A 17,947-nucleotide genomic window follows, 5' to 3' on the forward strand; every position below is an offset into this window, starting at 1 on the left:
CCGCGCTCAGGTTCAGAGAACCCGCTCCAGGGCGTGTCCAGTCCCTTGGGGGCGTGTCTAAAAGACAAGGCGGTCCTCCGACAGAGCCCAGGTAATCGGGGAGGGATCGGGAGGAGCCACGCGTCGCGGCGTGATGACGTAAACGCACGCGTCTGGCGTGGCGTGCTCGGCGTGCTCAGCCACTGTCCGGCGCCTGGGACCCAGCTCCGGAGCTGAGGGGGAGGTTTGCTGTGCTGTTGGCCGGGATGTTACAGGCTGTTGGCACTGTGAATGAAGAAGAGGAGCAGGCGGAAGAGGATTGTCCTGAGTTGGTCCCCATTGAGACGAAACAAAGAGAGGAGGAGGAAAAGTCTGGCCCCGGCGCTAAGATCCCAGTCACAATTATCACTGGTTATTTAGGTAACTAATCATCCCGGTCAGAAAATGCTGTGAACGCTGATATCCTGGAATTTTGGGGGCGACTGTGCCTCTTCTTAGGTATGGGGCTTTCTGACCGACAGCAAAGGTCTCTGAGCTAGAGGCTGGGTCCCTTGATCCCCATATGGGTTGCTTCTTATCTTGGGGGTAGAGATGCCCAGACCCTTCTGCGTTAGATTCACGTTTATCAAGTGAGATTGAAAGTTAATCTCATATTTTGAAACTAGTACTGGTTTTGCCGTCTGGAGTTCGGACCCGCCCCCTGTGACCTTTAACAAGTTATCTTAACCTGAAGTTTATCTACCTCACTTGAAAATGTAAATAATATCAGTCACCTGTCTGAGTTTGTTTTTTCATCTGCCAAGTGGGGCCGGAAGTACCTACCTTGTTAGTCTGTTAGCATTAAAAGGGTGTCTGTCTTTAAAATGCCTGATGCATGGAGGGGCAATCCTCAGTAGATTCCCCTTCGCTGCGAGCCAATCTCTTCCAGCCATTCGTGGAAAGTACTCCATCGCGAACATTTTTTTTTTTTTCCAGATCGGTTTGTAAAGCCCTGTAGGAGAAAGTGAGAATAAAATCTCTGCCCTCCAAGACTGTATTTCTCAAAGTGAGGTTGTTCAGTAGTGCACAGGGACACTTGAATTCCTTCATAGGTTTGTAAACATGCTACAGTTTTCTAAGGACAGTTAATGTGCTTACACAAGAGGTACTTTATTGGTAAAGTTTGAGAACTATTATTTTAAAACGTTAGTTAAATAGAAGGGCTAGAATAAATACATGACCATATCAAAAGTGTGGGAAAAGTTAAGAAATCTAAGAAAAATGAAACAATTTGGGGGAAAAAAATACCATTCCTAGATGATGCTAGTGACAAGTACAAACATGGTGCTCTTGTAGGCCTTTTACATGAAAATAAGAGTTAAACCACTGGTATTTTCCTTTTTTATTTTGTGAGCTGTAAGTTTATTCCCATTTTTACTCAGGACTAATTTTATAAAGGAATTTACTTTTGGCATTTTTCCACTGTTGTTCATTTTTTTTTCCCTTGTAATTCTTCCCACCCCCACTTCCACCCTTGACCTACGGATGTTGGGATGTTGCCGTCTCCCTTTTTAAGAACTGGATCTCTGAAGGCTGGGCATCCCCTCCTACAGGCTCGCACCCGTGCGCCCCTCCCAGGGTATGGTCGGCGGCTCCACCTGGGGCGCCAACCCAGGACCTGCATGTAAAGCAGACGTGCTAACCACTACACTATGGAGCCACCCCTTCCACTGTTATTCAGATGCTATTCTTCTGAGAAGTTGAGCAGATTTCTTGTCTGAAACAGTATATAGTTTAGACGTCCCACTCTGGCCTTCCACTTTTGCTCATTGGTAGGTCAGTAGAACATTGGAGATAATAGTATGAAGCCTAGGAGTAGAAACTCATGCCAGCAACCTTGTTGCTGAATCTAGGAATAGTTTCACTGCTTACTCTTGACCATTTTCTCTTTCTTGAAACGTTCCGTCAGGTTCCATCACACTTTTCTTCTGATGGTTCCATCTACTTCTCTGGCTTCTCCTTTTTAATTTTTTCCCCCCGGCTCATTCCATCCTTTTAACTTCACATCCATATGGTTTCTATTTTGATGTCCCACACACATTTCAAACTTAACATGTCGAGAACTTTATGTTACCATCCCCTCAAATCCTTCTGCTTCTGATCTAAAACAGAGGTCCCCAACCCCTGGGCTACGGGCAGTTACTGGTTCTTGGCCTCTTAGGAACTTGGCCACACAGCAGGAGATGAGTGGCAGACAAGCAAGTGAAGTTTCATTTGTATTTACAGCCGCTCCCTAGTGCTAGCATCACTGCCTCAGCTCCACCTCAGGTCATCAGGCATTAGATTCTCATAGGAGCACCGGTCCCTGGTGCCAAAAAGGTTGGGGCTGCTGCTCTAAAAGCTTCTTAACTAGTCTTGAGTCATGCTTTAATATATTTTCTGTATTTTAGCCTTAATGATCTTTATAAATGTTAATCTTATTGTGTCATACCCTTCAGTGGTTTTCATTTGGGTTAAAGTTCAAATTCCTAACATGAATTACAAAGTTCTGTATGACCTGGCTCCTGACAACCTCTCCAGCCTGTAAAACTGTGGCCCATCCACATTGAACTACTTTTACTTCTAAAAGGTGCCAAGTATTTTAGCCCCTGGTATACTTTTCTTCTTACTCTTACTCCTTTGGCTAGATGTCTCTCTTAGGTGCTCTGTAACATCTGTACATCTATTAAACGTGTCATCCTGTGACATAATTGTCTCTTTATTGATCTGAATTTTACTCTGTATCCCACTCCTTAATGTTTCCAAGCTTCATGAAGGTCGAGACAATTTATCTCTGTCTTGTGCACTTTTCACCAGGGCCCAGCATAAAATCTGGTCTGTAGTAGATTTTGAATGAACTATGTCTTAAAGTCTTTTGCTTCATAATTTGGTTAATTATTAAGCCCTAGTAATTTTATCAGAAGGTCTCTTACATCCACATCTTTTTAACTGATACTACCTGGTAAAGCACTCACGTTCAGGTCCACTGTCTCACACTTGGACTGATTTTAAGAATTTCCTCATTGCCCTGCCTCCTGAAGGTCTGTCCCTTCCATTCTATACTTTACACTTTAGTGATATTGAGCATCCCAAAGCATTCTAAACACAAGCCTTTCATCCTCTCAACAATTTTTGAAGGAATATGACCTAAAAATGTTGAAGATATTAATACTCTAATACTCAGTAAATCCCTCTTGGTTATACCCTAGAAATCTTATAAATATACTTCAGAAGATATGTGTAAGCTTACATGTAATAGTTTTTAGCAGCACTGTTTGTATTAGCAAAACACCAGAAACAACCCAAATGTCCACTGATATATTTATACAATTGAACTACACTACTATCAAGTTAAGGTTGTTGTTTTACTCTGTGAACTTTGTTGTCTTTGGTTCATAAGACAGATCATCTGCTACTTCAGCTGAACATATTAGGTTTTATATGCCACCTACTGGATAAAGTTAGTGTAGCTTTATGTTTCTTTCCAAATACTGAATATTCTGTCTTTTGTTATCATTTCCTACATCCATTCTTTATTTTGTGTATGTGTGTGTGTGTGTGTGTGTATGATACATGTATATAAAATCAATTTTATAGATTGCTTTAAGCATATTAAAAGTAGCCATATAGTCAGTTCGAATTTGTGCCTGGTTAATGATGAGCGTTAAAATAAAAGATCTTTCTATATGTAAATTTTAAGGAATTAAACAATATATTCTTGGTTTAGAAATATTGTCATCATGCAAAGGGATTTAAATATTTTATGTTATGAACTACATGAGTATTTTATTCTTTGGAAGCCATTACTTCAATAATCTCTTATTAGAAAATTTAGATGCTCTTATATTGTGTTAAATTATATAGAAGGCATGTTATTTTTGTCATGAGGTCGAAGAAAGCTGTGTGATCTAAATTGTAGAGTATTTGTAAATATAAAATGTTATGTCAACAAAACATTTCTAATACTTTTCATAAAGAACTTTAATCTTCCTCTAGAATAATCTTAGTTAAATAATATTTAAAAAGTAGCATGTAAATTTTTAAAAACATTGTGACTCTTTATATCTTTTTCGTGTCTTTAAAATTAATCTTTGAACTTTGTTATTTAAAACAAATATATTTAATAGGTGCTGGGAAGACAACACTTCTGAACTATATTTTGACAGAGCAACATAGTAAAAGAGTAGCAGTTATTTTAAATGAATTTGGGGAAGGTGAGTAGAGTTCAATAAATGCCATGCTCAAAGATTTATAAGACAGTTTATTTTACTCATGACTTGATATTTCATATTCAAAACTGTAAATGCAAGGCATTTTAATGTGAGTACATTAATGTGGATAGTTTTGGAAAATTAGATTAATTTCTGTTAAGCTTTACTTTGTACAGATTTTGAATACTGAAATTAGATAGTCTCTATAAAATTTTATTTTGTATAACTTTGGAATTCATACTAATGGAATTAAGTTAAATTTTTACATGAAATAAATAATTCCAGAAGTAAAAATCTATGATATTTGATATGAAAGAAAGTTCTTTCAGAAACTAGAATGGTGCTTTTGTAATAACTATATTGTTTGACGGCAATTTTTAAAAAATTTGAAAATGCTTCAATTATTATAAGTTTACTTTCTTGAATGTTTCTTATCTGCAAAGCATTTAACCTGAAGATTTTAAAAATAAGTTGAAGGTATAGTTTCCATCCTCAAACTTCAATTACCTGTGAAAATACATTTAACATTCCAATTTTTTATCTTTAATATTGAACTGTAGTTGAAAAAAGTCTATACAATAGTGTTAGGCACAGTTCTTTGATTACTTTTTATAAATTTTTCTTCTCATGTGCAAATTTTAATAAAAACTCACTTTTAGCCAAAAAATGTAACTTCTGTTAGAATATTTCTTAAGATATTTTCAGTTGTAAATTATGAACAGGATGGTAGAGGCCTATTAGTTAAATGTGATTTTTGGTTTCAGTAAACTAAAGAAAAAGTCCTGTTAGTTACAATAAAAATCCTAAATTTTTTTACTCACAATCTTATATTCTAGCTTCTTATTAACTGATCTTTTGGACACTGATTACATTTATTATTTCTTACTATTTTTCTTCATTCTTTCTGGATCATTTTCACAGTTTTGTCCTTTATAGCATTCACAGTACTGTCCTTCACATTTTATTAATGTTTTCTACACCCTGAATTCTGTAGCAGCCCCTTTCAGAGTTCTTTGTCATTGCCTAACTGAAATATAAACAAAAAATATGTAAGTGAAAAATTACTCTTTTTTTTTTCCCCCATTTGCTTTACTGGACATTTAGAAATCTTCCTTGGCTTTGATATATTTATTGGAGAGAAAATAAGATATTTTAAATCATTCTTATATGATAACAAGCAAAGCAGATTATCAGATATACTTTATTTTTTTCTGAAGTGAGCATTGCTAGGAAACGTGTATTTGACTAAAATTTCATTTTTTTAAAATGAGCACATTGGCCAAGCAAACTTCCTCAAATGAACTAAGGTTTTTACTATTAGTGGGAAAAGTGAGTAGTCTGTCTAAAAGAAACGAAAATAATTTAGCGGAAGAATGAAAAGAAAATAGAGATAAGGCCCTTAAGAGGTCAAAGGGCATATAAAAAGTAATATATAAAACACTAGTCTATCTAGAAAGTTGGCCATAGACAAGAAAGAATGCCTTTGGAATAGCTACGTTATTAGGAAATTAGGCAGTGGACAAGGAAGAGACCTAAAGAGGAATTAGGTGTGATTCATTAATTTTGGATTTTTAGGGACTTAAATCCTCTAAAAGAAAGAAAAGCTAAAATAATCTAGAGTAGTATAGTTTAAAATATTGAGGCTGCATGAATAGGATGAAAGAATAAAAATTATAAAATGTATTTTCTGCTTTGAAATCTTTATTATTGAGTACCCTTATACTTTTTTTGGTTGGCTAGTGAACATAATCTGAATGTTCTAAATGTTCATAATCTAAATGTTACTTATTCCAGGAAGTGCTGTGGAGAAATCCTTAGCTGTGAGCCAAGGTGGAGAGCTCTACGAAGAATGGCTGGAACTTAGAAACGGTTGCCTCTGCTGTTCAGTAAAGTGAGGAATGTGTTTGCTGTGCACTTGTTGGTTTACTATAAATGTATACTGATTATATTTCCAGCTTCTATTTTCTTGTGTAATTTAACAGTGTAGTATTTTGTTGTATTTTCGAGTAGAAAGTAGACTTATTAGGATGTGTTTCTTGCTGTATTTTTTTATGTGTTCTAATGCTTTGGCTTTTTTTTTTTTTTTGAGTTTTTTATTGTTTTTGATGTCAAGGTTTATTAAATCTCCATGGTGCATGAAAGTCTTATGTGTGAAGAACGATTCTGAGTTTAGTAAGTCATTGGTCTTAGTTCTAAGTATTCAACCTCTAAAAACAAAAATAAATGAACATTATAAAAGAGAAAATCTTCACATTATATTCCATAAGTTATATTGTTTCCAAGGATAGTGTCTGTTTTATTCACTAATATACCACAGATCTTAGAAAAGAATCTGACATATAGTAGTCTCTCAAATATTTGTTTAGTGAGTTAGGAAAATTAACACCTGTACTGTGGATTTTGTATGTTCTAATAAATTAAATTTCTTCTACATCATTTACCATCTTAGTTGTTTGATTTTGAAATGTATTAACAGCTAAAATCATAACATTTTCTTGAACAACCAAAATGCAATTCATTAATTATTTTCTCGCACTTTTGATATTATAAGAAGAAATAGAAATTAAAGCCTGGTACTCTAATTCAGAACAGAATTAAAAGGTATTTAATGATAGTAACCCTTTAGTTGTTATATTAAACTACTATAATTCATAAATTTTATCATTATTTGGATGTTGATTTTTTTCTTTCATAAAGCTATAAAAATAACAGATTCTGACTTTAGTCAGATATACTAAAATTTCCTCTGCTTCTAATTTTAATAAAATTAATGTATTAACTCATCATGTATCTGAGTTCTTTTTACCTATCAGTGTATATGCATCAATTTTTTTCCCTCATTTGTGAATATTGGATGGAAATTTTGTTAGAAGTTTGAGAGTGAGTTAAATTTTCAGATGCCTAAAGATATTTTTATCTCAGGTTGCTGACTATATCTTTAAATGATTATAATGACCACTTTAAAATATTCAGGCAATCAACTGTATATTATGTTTTGGTATTCTCCAGGGACAATGGCCTTAGAGCTATTGAGAATTTGATGCAGAAGAAGGGGAAATTTGATTACATACTGTTAGAGACCACTGGGTTAGCAGACCCTGGTAAGAAATGATGTTATTAATAACCAGAATATAGTTCTTAAATATTTTTAAATAAATGTACTAAAGGAATATCTAAAATGAGTATTAAATTTTTAGATAAAAAAAAATTTTTTTTTTATTTAAAATAGGAAAAATATTGGTCATTATGTTTCTTTGGCAGATGAGTCATGATCAAAGTAGTTGGTATTTTTAACGTGATAATAGAATTTGAAATTTTAGTGATGTAAGGCTATTGGTAGTAACAAAAGTTGTTAAAAATATGGAAATTGAGGAAAAAATAAGACATTCTACTTCTAGGTATATATTTGGTTGATTGTATTCTATAGAGACCTTATTTCTGATTGCTTTCTAATCCAGTTTTCTTAGATTGTTATTTAAAGATATTTAAGGGCATTTGTATTCTAATCCCAGCAATATTTATTCTCTTTAACTGTAAGCATTTTGTTTTTCTACTACTAAACTGAAAATAATTTTTATGTTTTTGTAAATATTGTCATAAGGTAGAGTTAAATCAAGCCTACTGGGCATTTTTCCTGGTGTTGAATGAAATTTTTACCTCTGAATGGAATTACATCTAAGTTTCCCTGTTGAAACACAAAATTGACCTGTTACTAACAATGGGCTTCTGTTTCCTTCTTACCCAAATGACTTTTAGCTAGCATTTTCATTCCTAGTTTGCAGAACATTTAGTGTTTGTTTTGTAAAAGGTATGTCTTACTCATACCTTTTTTTTTTAATCTGGGTCTATGGCATTAGGCCATGAAACTATATTAAAGTAATATTTGGGAATAATTTGTTAAAAGGGTCATAATTGTTTAAAAGAAATATTGTATTATACTGAAGGTTCAGATGTCATCAGTAGTTATTATACTTCGAAGTATCACATAACAACATTGTCTCCATGTTTTCAAATACTAATTGAACTAAGTTGTACTATTTTGGTCCTTATAGTAGGCATGGATTTTTCATACATTTCCAATAGGTCAGACTGATGATAAGACTTGAACTACTATATTGCTGTTAAATATTAATTTAAATCTGGCAAAATGGGAAAATATATGCTTTTTTGAAATAGCAAATATCAGTTTCTTTCACTCTAACCACTTTATAGAGAAACACTCTTGTAACTCTGAGAGTAAGTGAGTTTAATAAAACATGGTTTAGTTTTTCAGAGATAAAAAGAGAAGTTAAAGATCTCAGAGAAAGCTTTTATACAAATCATAGATGTAAATGGGTTAATGTTTTTTGTTTCTAACTTTCTTTAATGATTTTTATTGTTTGAGTAAAAATGAAACATTCATTATACAAAAATTTAAACTGTAATACCTAAGTATGAAGAAGAAAGTTAAAAAAAAACAAACCCTCTATCTCAGTACCATTGAAATACAAGTAGGTAAATTTCATTCCAGGGATTTCAGTGTGCCATTGTTACTTGTGTGGTATATTGAATGACAGCATTTGCCTTAGTCGTGAGCTTGTGCAAAATGAAGATTCTTGAGCCCCATCCCAGATCTACTGAATCAGTATTTCTAAGGGTAGGGCCCAGCAAGCTGTTTCAATAAGCCCTCCAGGTAATTCTTATATATGCCTAGGTCTGGGACGCCCTCTAAGCACTTCTGAAAGCTGTATAAATATACAGCAATAATTTTATAAAACTAGGATCATATTCTTTGTGCTATTCTGAATAATTATTAATCTAGTTTTATTTGAATTTAAAAGAACTTAAAAGAAGTGAAGGAATTGCTAAATATCGGATAAATACTTCATTGCAAGAGATATGAGTTAAGAAAAGAAAGATAAAAAGCATAAATAAATTGGACAAGTTGTTTTTAAAACTACACATTTCTGTTTTCAGAGTATTATTCATTGACTCTCTGGCATAAATGATGAGAGAATTAACACTTCAATTTTCTCCCATCTCCTGGTTTTGGTTAATGGCATTCTGTGCTATGTTGTCAAGGTTTCTAACATTTACATTTTGTCCTACTTTGTTTAGTTCTGTATTTAAACGGTTTTAGTTCTCATTACCAGTGTTGTGGCTTCTCTGATTCCTTAGTTGATCAGTCTCTTGAATGACTGAATGTCATGGTCAGGTAATCTTTTCAAGATAGAGGTGCTGTATTCCCTGTATTTTGGATACTTCATTGCTTGAGAATACTTGTCTTTTGTATATTTTGAGTTTCAGTGCTGCTGTTTCCTTTATTGTTTGAGAATGGGTGCCTATTTTCATTCTTGAAAACAACTTGACTGGAGGTAATATCCTTAGGAAACACTTTCGTTAGAACTTTGTAGTCATTATTTTATTATTGTTTTATTATATTGGGTCATTATTATATTGTAGAAATGTCTGATTTCCTTGAAAGTGACTTGCTTTTTCATCTAAAATGCTTGAATTATTTAAGAAATATAACCAGGATACATCTCGGTGTCATTCATAATCATTTTTTCCTGGATTACAATATACTCTTTAATCTGTAGATTTAGTTCTTCGTTTAGGGACATTTTCCTATGAAGAGTTTTTCTGTCAAATTATAGGGTCCTCTATGACACTAATTTTCCATCTATTCTATTTTCTTTTGTTCTCCATATCTATTACTTTTTCATTGTTTTAATTTGTCTTTTGCCTCTGCATTTACTGTAATTATTTCAAACCTTCCTTTTTGTTAGCAATTCTGTTTTCACCAACATCTGTTCTGTTCCTTGATTTTTTTTTTGTTCCTTGATGTTTTAAATGAATTAATTGGTTCAGTAATGGTATATTGGCCCTAAGTTTATTTCTTTAGCACTACAAATCACTTTTCATATTACTCTGCTTCATCTTGCTTTAGAGATTGTTTTTAATTAAGATTGTATTTTTAAGTTGTTTATTATGAAGACACCCTTGAAAATGTCTTTGGATTATGTTTATTTTCAGAATAAGTTCTTTGCCATTTGTATGCCCTGTAATTTCTTGAACTTTTTTCCTTTCCTGCCTTTGACCTTTTTTGTTTCTTCAAGCTCTAATACATGTGCATAGTTTTTTTTTTCAGCATGTTTGTGTTTGATGTAGGAGTAGGAGACTCAGAGAACTTTTGTTTAATTTTTATTTTTCAATTAAAGTTGGCAATCAGTATTATTATATATTAGTTTCAGGTGTACAGCATAGCGGTTAGACATGTATATAATTTACAAAGTGATCCCCCAGTTAGTCTAGTACCCATCTGGCACTATACATAGTTATTACAATATTATTGACTATTCCCTTTGCTGTACTTCACATCCCCTTGACTATTTTGTAACTTCATCTCTTTACCTTTTTCACCCACCTCCCCTAAAACCCCCTCCCATCTGGCAATCATCATTTTGTTCTCTGTATTTGTCAGTCAGTTTCTGATTTGTTCATTTGTTTATTTTGTTCTTTAGTTCCACATATAAATGAGGTCATATGCTATTTTTCTTTCTATGTCTGGCTTATTGCATAATACCTCCTAGGTTCATCCATGTTGTCATAAATGGTAAGTTTCTTTTTTTTAATGGAAGAGTAATATTCCATTGTATGTATGGAACCACATCTTCTCTATCCAGTCTATTGATGGGCGCTTAGGTTGCTTTCATATCTTGGCAATTGTAAATAATACTGCAGTGAACATAGGGGTGCGTGTATCTTTTTGAATTAGTGTTTTGGATTTCTTTAGATAAATACCCAAAAGTGGAATTGCTGGGTCATAAGTTAGTTCTATTTTTAATTTTTTTTTTTTTTTTTTTTGTGGAACTTCCATACTGTTTTCCATAGTGGCTACATCAATTTGCAAACCCACCAACAGTACATGGGTGTTCCCTTTTCTCCACATCCTCACCAACGTTTAATTGTTCATTTATTGATGATGTGAAGTGATATCTCATTGTGGTTTTAATTTGCATTTCTCTGATGATTAGTGACCTTGAGCACTTTTCATATGTCTATTGGCCATCTGTATGTCCTATTTGGAGAAATATCTATCAGATTATCTGCCCATTTTTAATCAGACTGTTAGTTTTTTGTTGTTAATTTGCATGAGTTCTTTATAAATTTTGGCTATTAACTTGTTACTGGATGTATCATTGGTGAATATCTTCTCCCACACAGTAGTTTGTCTTTTTTTTTGTTGATAGCTTCCTTTGCTGTGGAAGAACTTTATCATTATGAAATGTCCTTCTTTGTCTCTTATTTTAGCCTTTGTGACATAAGCATTGCTACCCCAGCTTTTTTGTTTGTTTGTTTGTTTTCATTTGCATGAAATATCTCTTTCCATTCCTTTACTTTCAGTCTGTATGTGTCTTTCGATCTGAAGTGGGTCTGTTGAATACAGTCTATGTATAGGTCTTGTGTTCTTATTATCCATTCAGCTACCCTATGTCTTTTGATTGGAGCATTTAATCCATTTACATTTAAAGTGATTATTGATAGGCACATAGTTATTGCCATTTATTATTCATATTTGTGTTCTTCTCTCCCCTCCCCTGCCCTTCTTTTTCTTATAAGAAGTCCCTTTAACATTTCTTGAAATTACTGGTTTGGCGGTAATGAACTCTAAGCTTTTTCTTGTCTGGGAAGTTCTTTATCTCTCCTTCAATGTTAAATGATAGGCTTACTGGGTAGTATAATCTTGGTTGTAGGTCCTGGACTTTCATCATTTTGAATATTTCCTGCCAATCCCTTCTGGCTTGCAAAGTTTCTGCTGAGAAGTCAGCTGACAATCTTATGAGAGCTCCCTTTTAGGCAACTGACTGCCTTTCTCTTACTGCTTTTAAGATTCTCTGTCTTTAACCTTTGACATTTTAACTATGATGTGTCTTGGTGTGGGCCTCTTTGGGTTCATTCTTATTTAGGACTTTCTATGCTTCCTGGACTTGTATGTCTATTTCCTTTGCCAGGTTAGGGAAGTTTTCAGTCACTATTTCTTCATATAGCTTCTTAATCCATTGTTCTCTCCTCAGAGAACTTGTATTGGCTTAGATATGGTGTTGCTGAATTCTTTTTTAATACCTGACTCATATTACCTAAACTCATTTTTCTCCTGAGCCCATTTGAAAACTGTATATTGCTGGGAGCAGGGAGGGAAGCAAAGGGAAAAGGAGTGACTGAGTGTCAAATGGACAATGTGACTTTTAGGCTCTCCTCTCTTAAAATACCAAGTGCTCCCCACTCCGAGATTTGTTCCAGCTACTCATGAATATACATCCTATACCTTGTGAGAAGACATCTTGAACTTTAGACCTCTGTCTTCATTTTGCTCTGAGCCCTACCTAGAAAGTGACTTTCCCCACTGCAAATATGGAGGTGGTTAGGAACTTTTATACTTGAAGTTTTCTTGTTGACCTTTTTTTTTATTATTGCTTATTCTTCCCTCACTTCTAGGGAGGAATAGCTTTCATTTTGAAAGCTATTTCTGGTAAGCGTTAGGGTTTTGTGAACTATTTTCCTATAACTTCTTCTTAGGGAAGGGAATAGATTTAAAGAGCTATCATAAGTCACATGGAACTTTCCGTTTCTTATTTTGACTATGACTCTTCAAAATTTATGGCAGGAGGTTGTATATTTGGTAGCTGCTGATAAAATTTGGCTTTTATTTTTGTTTTGTTTTATTAGATTTTGAAAATGGAGATTCTGCAACCTAAATCAGGATTTCTTAACCTTTGCACAAATGACATTTTGTCTTGGGTAATACTATGTCGTGGGGGCTATCTAGTGCATTTTCAGATGTTTCATAGCATCCCTGGCCTCTGCATGCTGTTAGCATTCCCTAGTTGAGACAACCAAAAATATCTCCAGACATTGCCAAATGTTCCCCAGGGGAGAAAAATCACCCTGTGTTGAGAACGACTGATTAACTTCATTCTCTCATCTCTACTCCTCCTGCTAAACACCTGCATCCAAATGTTAAATAGTTATTTTTTGTGTGGCCTGGTAGTATTATACCAAAGATACACATCCAATTTAGAATAAAAGCTCTAAGACACTGTTGCAGTTCAACTTAATACTAGGCAAATGTTCATTGTAAAGGACTTACAAGCTATCTGAATAGAAATCAATGAATTACAAAAATAAAATGATTTATGTACAGTATTAGGAATTTTATTGAGTGAAAAAATTAATACTTTTTAATGACATTGTTTGTAGTAATGATACAGTTTATTTACTTTTTTCTCCCTCATTAATTAAAATCATGCTATTGGCCAAGTTAAGTGAAGAAAATTCTTTTTGAAAATTCAGTTGTTTCCCATTTAGGAGACTGACACTCTCCACTTCTAAGCTAAATAATTGTCATGGTAAAGTAATTTCTGTGAAAAGGACAGACATTGATTCAGCCCCTGTTACTCACAAATCCTATTTCAGTCAAATTGGAAAACTATTAAGTTTTTGGGAAAAAATCAATAGGTATCAGGAAACCATTAGATCTTGTGGCCCTTGCTATATCTTGCATGAGTAATCTGTAAATAGCTGACAGGTATTTCATTGTTGACACAGAGTGATGCTTTGGGGTCCACATCTCGACAGGGTAGGTGGACAGTTTTAGACATTGGAATGAGTTCAGTTATCCTTGTTTTTCCCCAATACTCATTCTTTTAGACAGCCCTGTCACTAACTGGACTTGTGATGCTTTGAAAAATCAAATTCTTTCTTTGCTGTCAGTTTTCTTTTTCTTATGTTATGGCATACTAATCAGGGTGTGTGGTTTGGTACTGAACCAGTGTTTGTCAAAAATAAGTTTTAATTTCTTGTTTAGAAATTATTTTTCATCAAACCCAGATTTTATATCAATATTAAATAGTGTAAGGATTTATTAGTAATGCCATAGAGTGTATAATTTTACATTTTGTTTTTTTACAAGTAAATTTTTTTTTTTAGTTTTTAGACAAGTGATTTTTGGAATCATCTATTTTGTTTTGCTTTCTTTAGAGAAGAGAATTCATTATTTGTAAACCGTATGATTACTATATTCATGAGAGAGAAAATAAAAATAAGTCCTATGTGCACACAGCCATATTGCCCAAATTATTTGATAATATTTGTTGGTAAATTATGGCATTGTTAGAAGCTTCGTTTGGGGTTTTTATTTGATATGAGTGGGTTTTGTTTTGTTTTGTTTTTAAGAAAGGGAAAGGAGAAGAAATGGATGTAAATAGTGAAAGGTTCTATCACTGTAATTCCTGTAAGAAGATTGGAAACTCATATATTTGTATATGTGTTTACTTGCTAATTCTGTTAGAGCAAATTAAAACATGAATAGAATCATGTTTCTCCGTTTGAAAAAGTATTTTTATTTGATCAGTATTATATATTTTCAGGTGCTGTAGCGTCTATGTTTTGGGTTGATGCTGAATTAGGTGTTGATATTTATCTTGATGGTAAGTTAAAGAATTTTCAAGTAAACTGTTATTATGATTAAATTCATTTTTGTTCACATTTTAATTGCTTGTGTTGTTACTCTTTTTAAACTTGTTTAATTTGGTGATGAAGTAAGTCTTTGTTCATACAGATTCCAAAGCATTGTCTAAAGACAATGGTAGAACTAGATGTCAAATCTTAATCTCAACTCTGAATTTAGTGCTTACACTCAGATTTTTATTTTAAAATGTTGTGTAGAATTCCTGTTCTCTATTGTTTGATTTATGTACTGCAGTGTGTTATCAGTCCTCCCTCCACCCACCTCTGTTGTGTCCCCCTCTCTTTTCCCTAAGCCGTTTACCTTTTTTAAAACCAGGTCTTTCATAGACTAAGGGGTGCAATAATTTAAGAATCAGTCATTTGGCCCTAATATATGTGGCATTTACCTGATCGAATTCTTTCAGCATCATCAAACTCATTCTGCTGTTATCCTTTGAAAAACTGGTTTAGCATATAAATTCAGAGATTGTCAAACTAATTAATGATTTGGAAATTTAGGTACATGTTTTATAAAACATTTGTGTGACTTAGCTTTGGTGAGAGATATTTGCAATAAGATATCCTAAGACATCTCAGATTTGTTAAGCAATAATTTATATGTTAAGAAAAGTCTCAACTTCGATTATGTGAACATAAATTAGAAATAACCTGTTGTTTGTAATTTAGCACATTCTATTTTATATTATGAAATTTGTCTCACAAAATTTTGAACTGTAAGCTTTTTAAAGGCCAGAGAAATCTTTTCTTATTTATTTAATTTTTAAAAATCAGTTATTTTGTATCCTCTCTAGTACCTTATGCAATTTAATTCAATTTCATTAATAAGTAGATGCCTTTTCAAATATGTGTGGAGTGCCTAGCACATATTTGAAAAGGCATCTACTTATTAATGAAATTGAATTAAATTGCAACCTCGGCAAAAGAAAAAATCAATATTTTATTGAGTAATATTTGTGAACTGAAATAAATCCATTTTAATTTTTATTCTGAAGTATAAGTTGATTAAAAGATTTATTCTTTTGTAGGTATCATAACTGTTGTTGATTCAAAATATGGATTAAAAGTAAGTTAAAAGAGTACTATGAGTTGCTAATTATTTGTTATGAACTGGGTATATGGGGGCTGATTATATTATTTTCTCTACATTTGTGTCTGTTATTTTTCTTAACAAAAACTTTAAAAAAAATACCCTGAACAATAGATGAAATTTATGTGTTTTTAAATTATTTTGTTTTTAAATTAAATATTTATTTTCTATTAATATGGCTCTATGTGCTGGAAGTTGGAAGTATAAAATTTTATAATAAGGATATTACAGGATAAAGTTTGGGTATGTTTAACTCCTCGGTAGGATTCAGTCATTCCCATTGTTGATAAGTTTTTCTGTTTAATAGAGAAAATTGAGCTCAATAAAGTATATGAGAGCTTCTTTTTCTTGTTAAACTGCTATTGAGTTAGAGATAATTGAGTTTTAAAAACATATTTCTTTACCTTATTTTGAAGAAATCAGAATTTATACATAGGTTTAGCAAAGAGAAACCCTCCACATAGGTTTAGTGAGGAGAAACTCTTCATTAACAGGCATCTAGCTGTGAATGTTTTTCATAACTACCAAGGTCCCCAAATGCATTTAAATGGGCTTCAATTTATAAAATGCAGTTAGTAAGATTTTTAAAAGTATGTTGTGACATAAATAGTGTTTCTCAACATTCCAAGTGAAATATTACTAAAGGCAGAAGAGAATGAAATTATCCTACATCTTTCAGTTCCAATCTGGGGTCATGGATACTACCCAAAGTAATCATATTTCAGTTTATATTTAATGTTTAAAAATTGTCCATTTTGTATTCCACCCCCACAATATATCTAAATTTATTAACTTGAAAAAGTTTTTCTTCCAAACGTTTAATAAAATGATGCTCTAGAAATTTATGGCAGGCTTGTCAAATGGTTACCAGTACCCTTTTACTGGCCCTTCGGTTCCTTAGGGATAAAGCACCTTAATTTGAGAAGTTTGGGAGATAATTCCTTTTTAGATTTTTAAGTCCAAATATATTAATAGTCTTAAGAATTAAAGAATGATCTCAAATATTACAGTTTTACTCAGAAAAATTCCAGCTGTTCTGAAATCGTAACATTTCTAGCAAAATAGTTATGGAGGAAGCAAAAAGTCAGATTCTTCATTCCAGATGTTTATTACAGGCATTTTTGAATTCATCTCCTATATGAATTTCTCATCAAATTTAGGATACCTATGGAATAGATAGCAGTTAGGATATTTTGTTTTTTCAATTGACTTAAAGTACAATACCCAAAGTTAAACTCTTTATGTATTTCTCATTATAGGAATAATTTTATATGCGCATTTGAGTATGGGGAGGCATTAAATAGAATCCATTATCGGTGTGATAGAGGCCAAAAAAACAAAACATTCTGAATAATGCAAACAAAGTAAACGTTTAACCCCCTGCCACCTTGATAAAACCTCTTAAATTATTAAATCAATATACCTACACAAAACTGACATACTGTCAGCATAATGGAAACTTTAGATTTTCTAAGTCAGATGCCAGATAAATAACTTTTCCTTTATATAAAGAATTTGCCAACTTGTTCAATTCCTCTGGTTGCAAAGCTTGACCTCAGTAGCTGCTTGTGATTCAGAGAATTCTGAGGCGGTACAAGTAATGACACTTGGATAATGGGCAGCAATTTAAGTGTGTCATGCTTCACAGAGCCAGCCCATCACAAGTAAAGCTGAGAAATGGTACCCTGTGGCCAGCTAGTCAAATTGAAACTGAAGTGGTAATTGATATCACGGGCTATCACTCTAATGGGATTGTCACCCATTGATCTGAAATATTCATTTTTTAATCACGGGCAAAGAATTGGACAGCTTCAAATGACAGCTCTCTATTCTCAGGACTTGACACCCAGGCTACTGACATTGTTCTTTTCAGTTCTACAAATGTGACAGCATTTAATGCAATAGAATCAATGAATGAAGTTACAGAGAAAAGGTCAAGTGAGAGATTTCTTTTTGCTTCTTCTGTTATATTGCACAGGCTTTTGAAACAATTCAGTCAGAAAATAGTTTAGCTTGGAAAGGACCAGAAAAATAGACTGACATTATGCAATAATCTTTTTTTAAAAGCTATTTTTTAAAAAATAGTGTTAGATTTATAACTCATCCTTTGGAGAGAGATACCTGCTGCTTTTTTTTTTTTTTT

The 17,947-nt window shown here is 33.1% G+C and overlaps 1 protein-coding gene across 3 annotated transcripts in view; it reads left to right on the forward strand.

Moving 5' to 3' along the window:
- The first annotated feature begins 68 nt into the window (after positions 1-68).
- The window catches only part of LOC120623019 (COBW domain-containing protein 2), a 40,276-nt gene continuing 22,397 nt past the window's right edge, over positions 69-17,947 (forward strand). Inside the window, exons 1-6 of one of the 3 annotated variants that reach the window (XM_039888907.1) lie at positions 69-399; positions 4,125-4,211; positions 6,003-6,099; positions 7,218-7,309; positions 14,618-14,677; positions 15,743-15,780. In XM_039888907.1, coding sequence (XP_039744841.1) covers positions 246-399; positions 4,125-4,211; positions 6,003-6,099; positions 7,218-7,309; positions 14,618-14,677; positions 15,743-15,780 — 528 coding nt within the window. In that variant the 5' untranslated portion in view covers positions 69-245. The other 2 variants (XM_039888988.1, XM_039889065.1) reach the window with 2 other exon arrangements.

This window comes from Pteropus medius, unplaced genomic scaffold (genome assembly GCF_902729225.1).
Source record: "Pteropus medius unplaced genomic scaffold, Ma_sr-lr_union100, whole genome shotgun sequence".
Lineage (NCBI taxonomy): Eukaryota > Metazoa > Chordata > Mammalia > Chiroptera > Pteropodidae > Pteropus > Pteropus medius.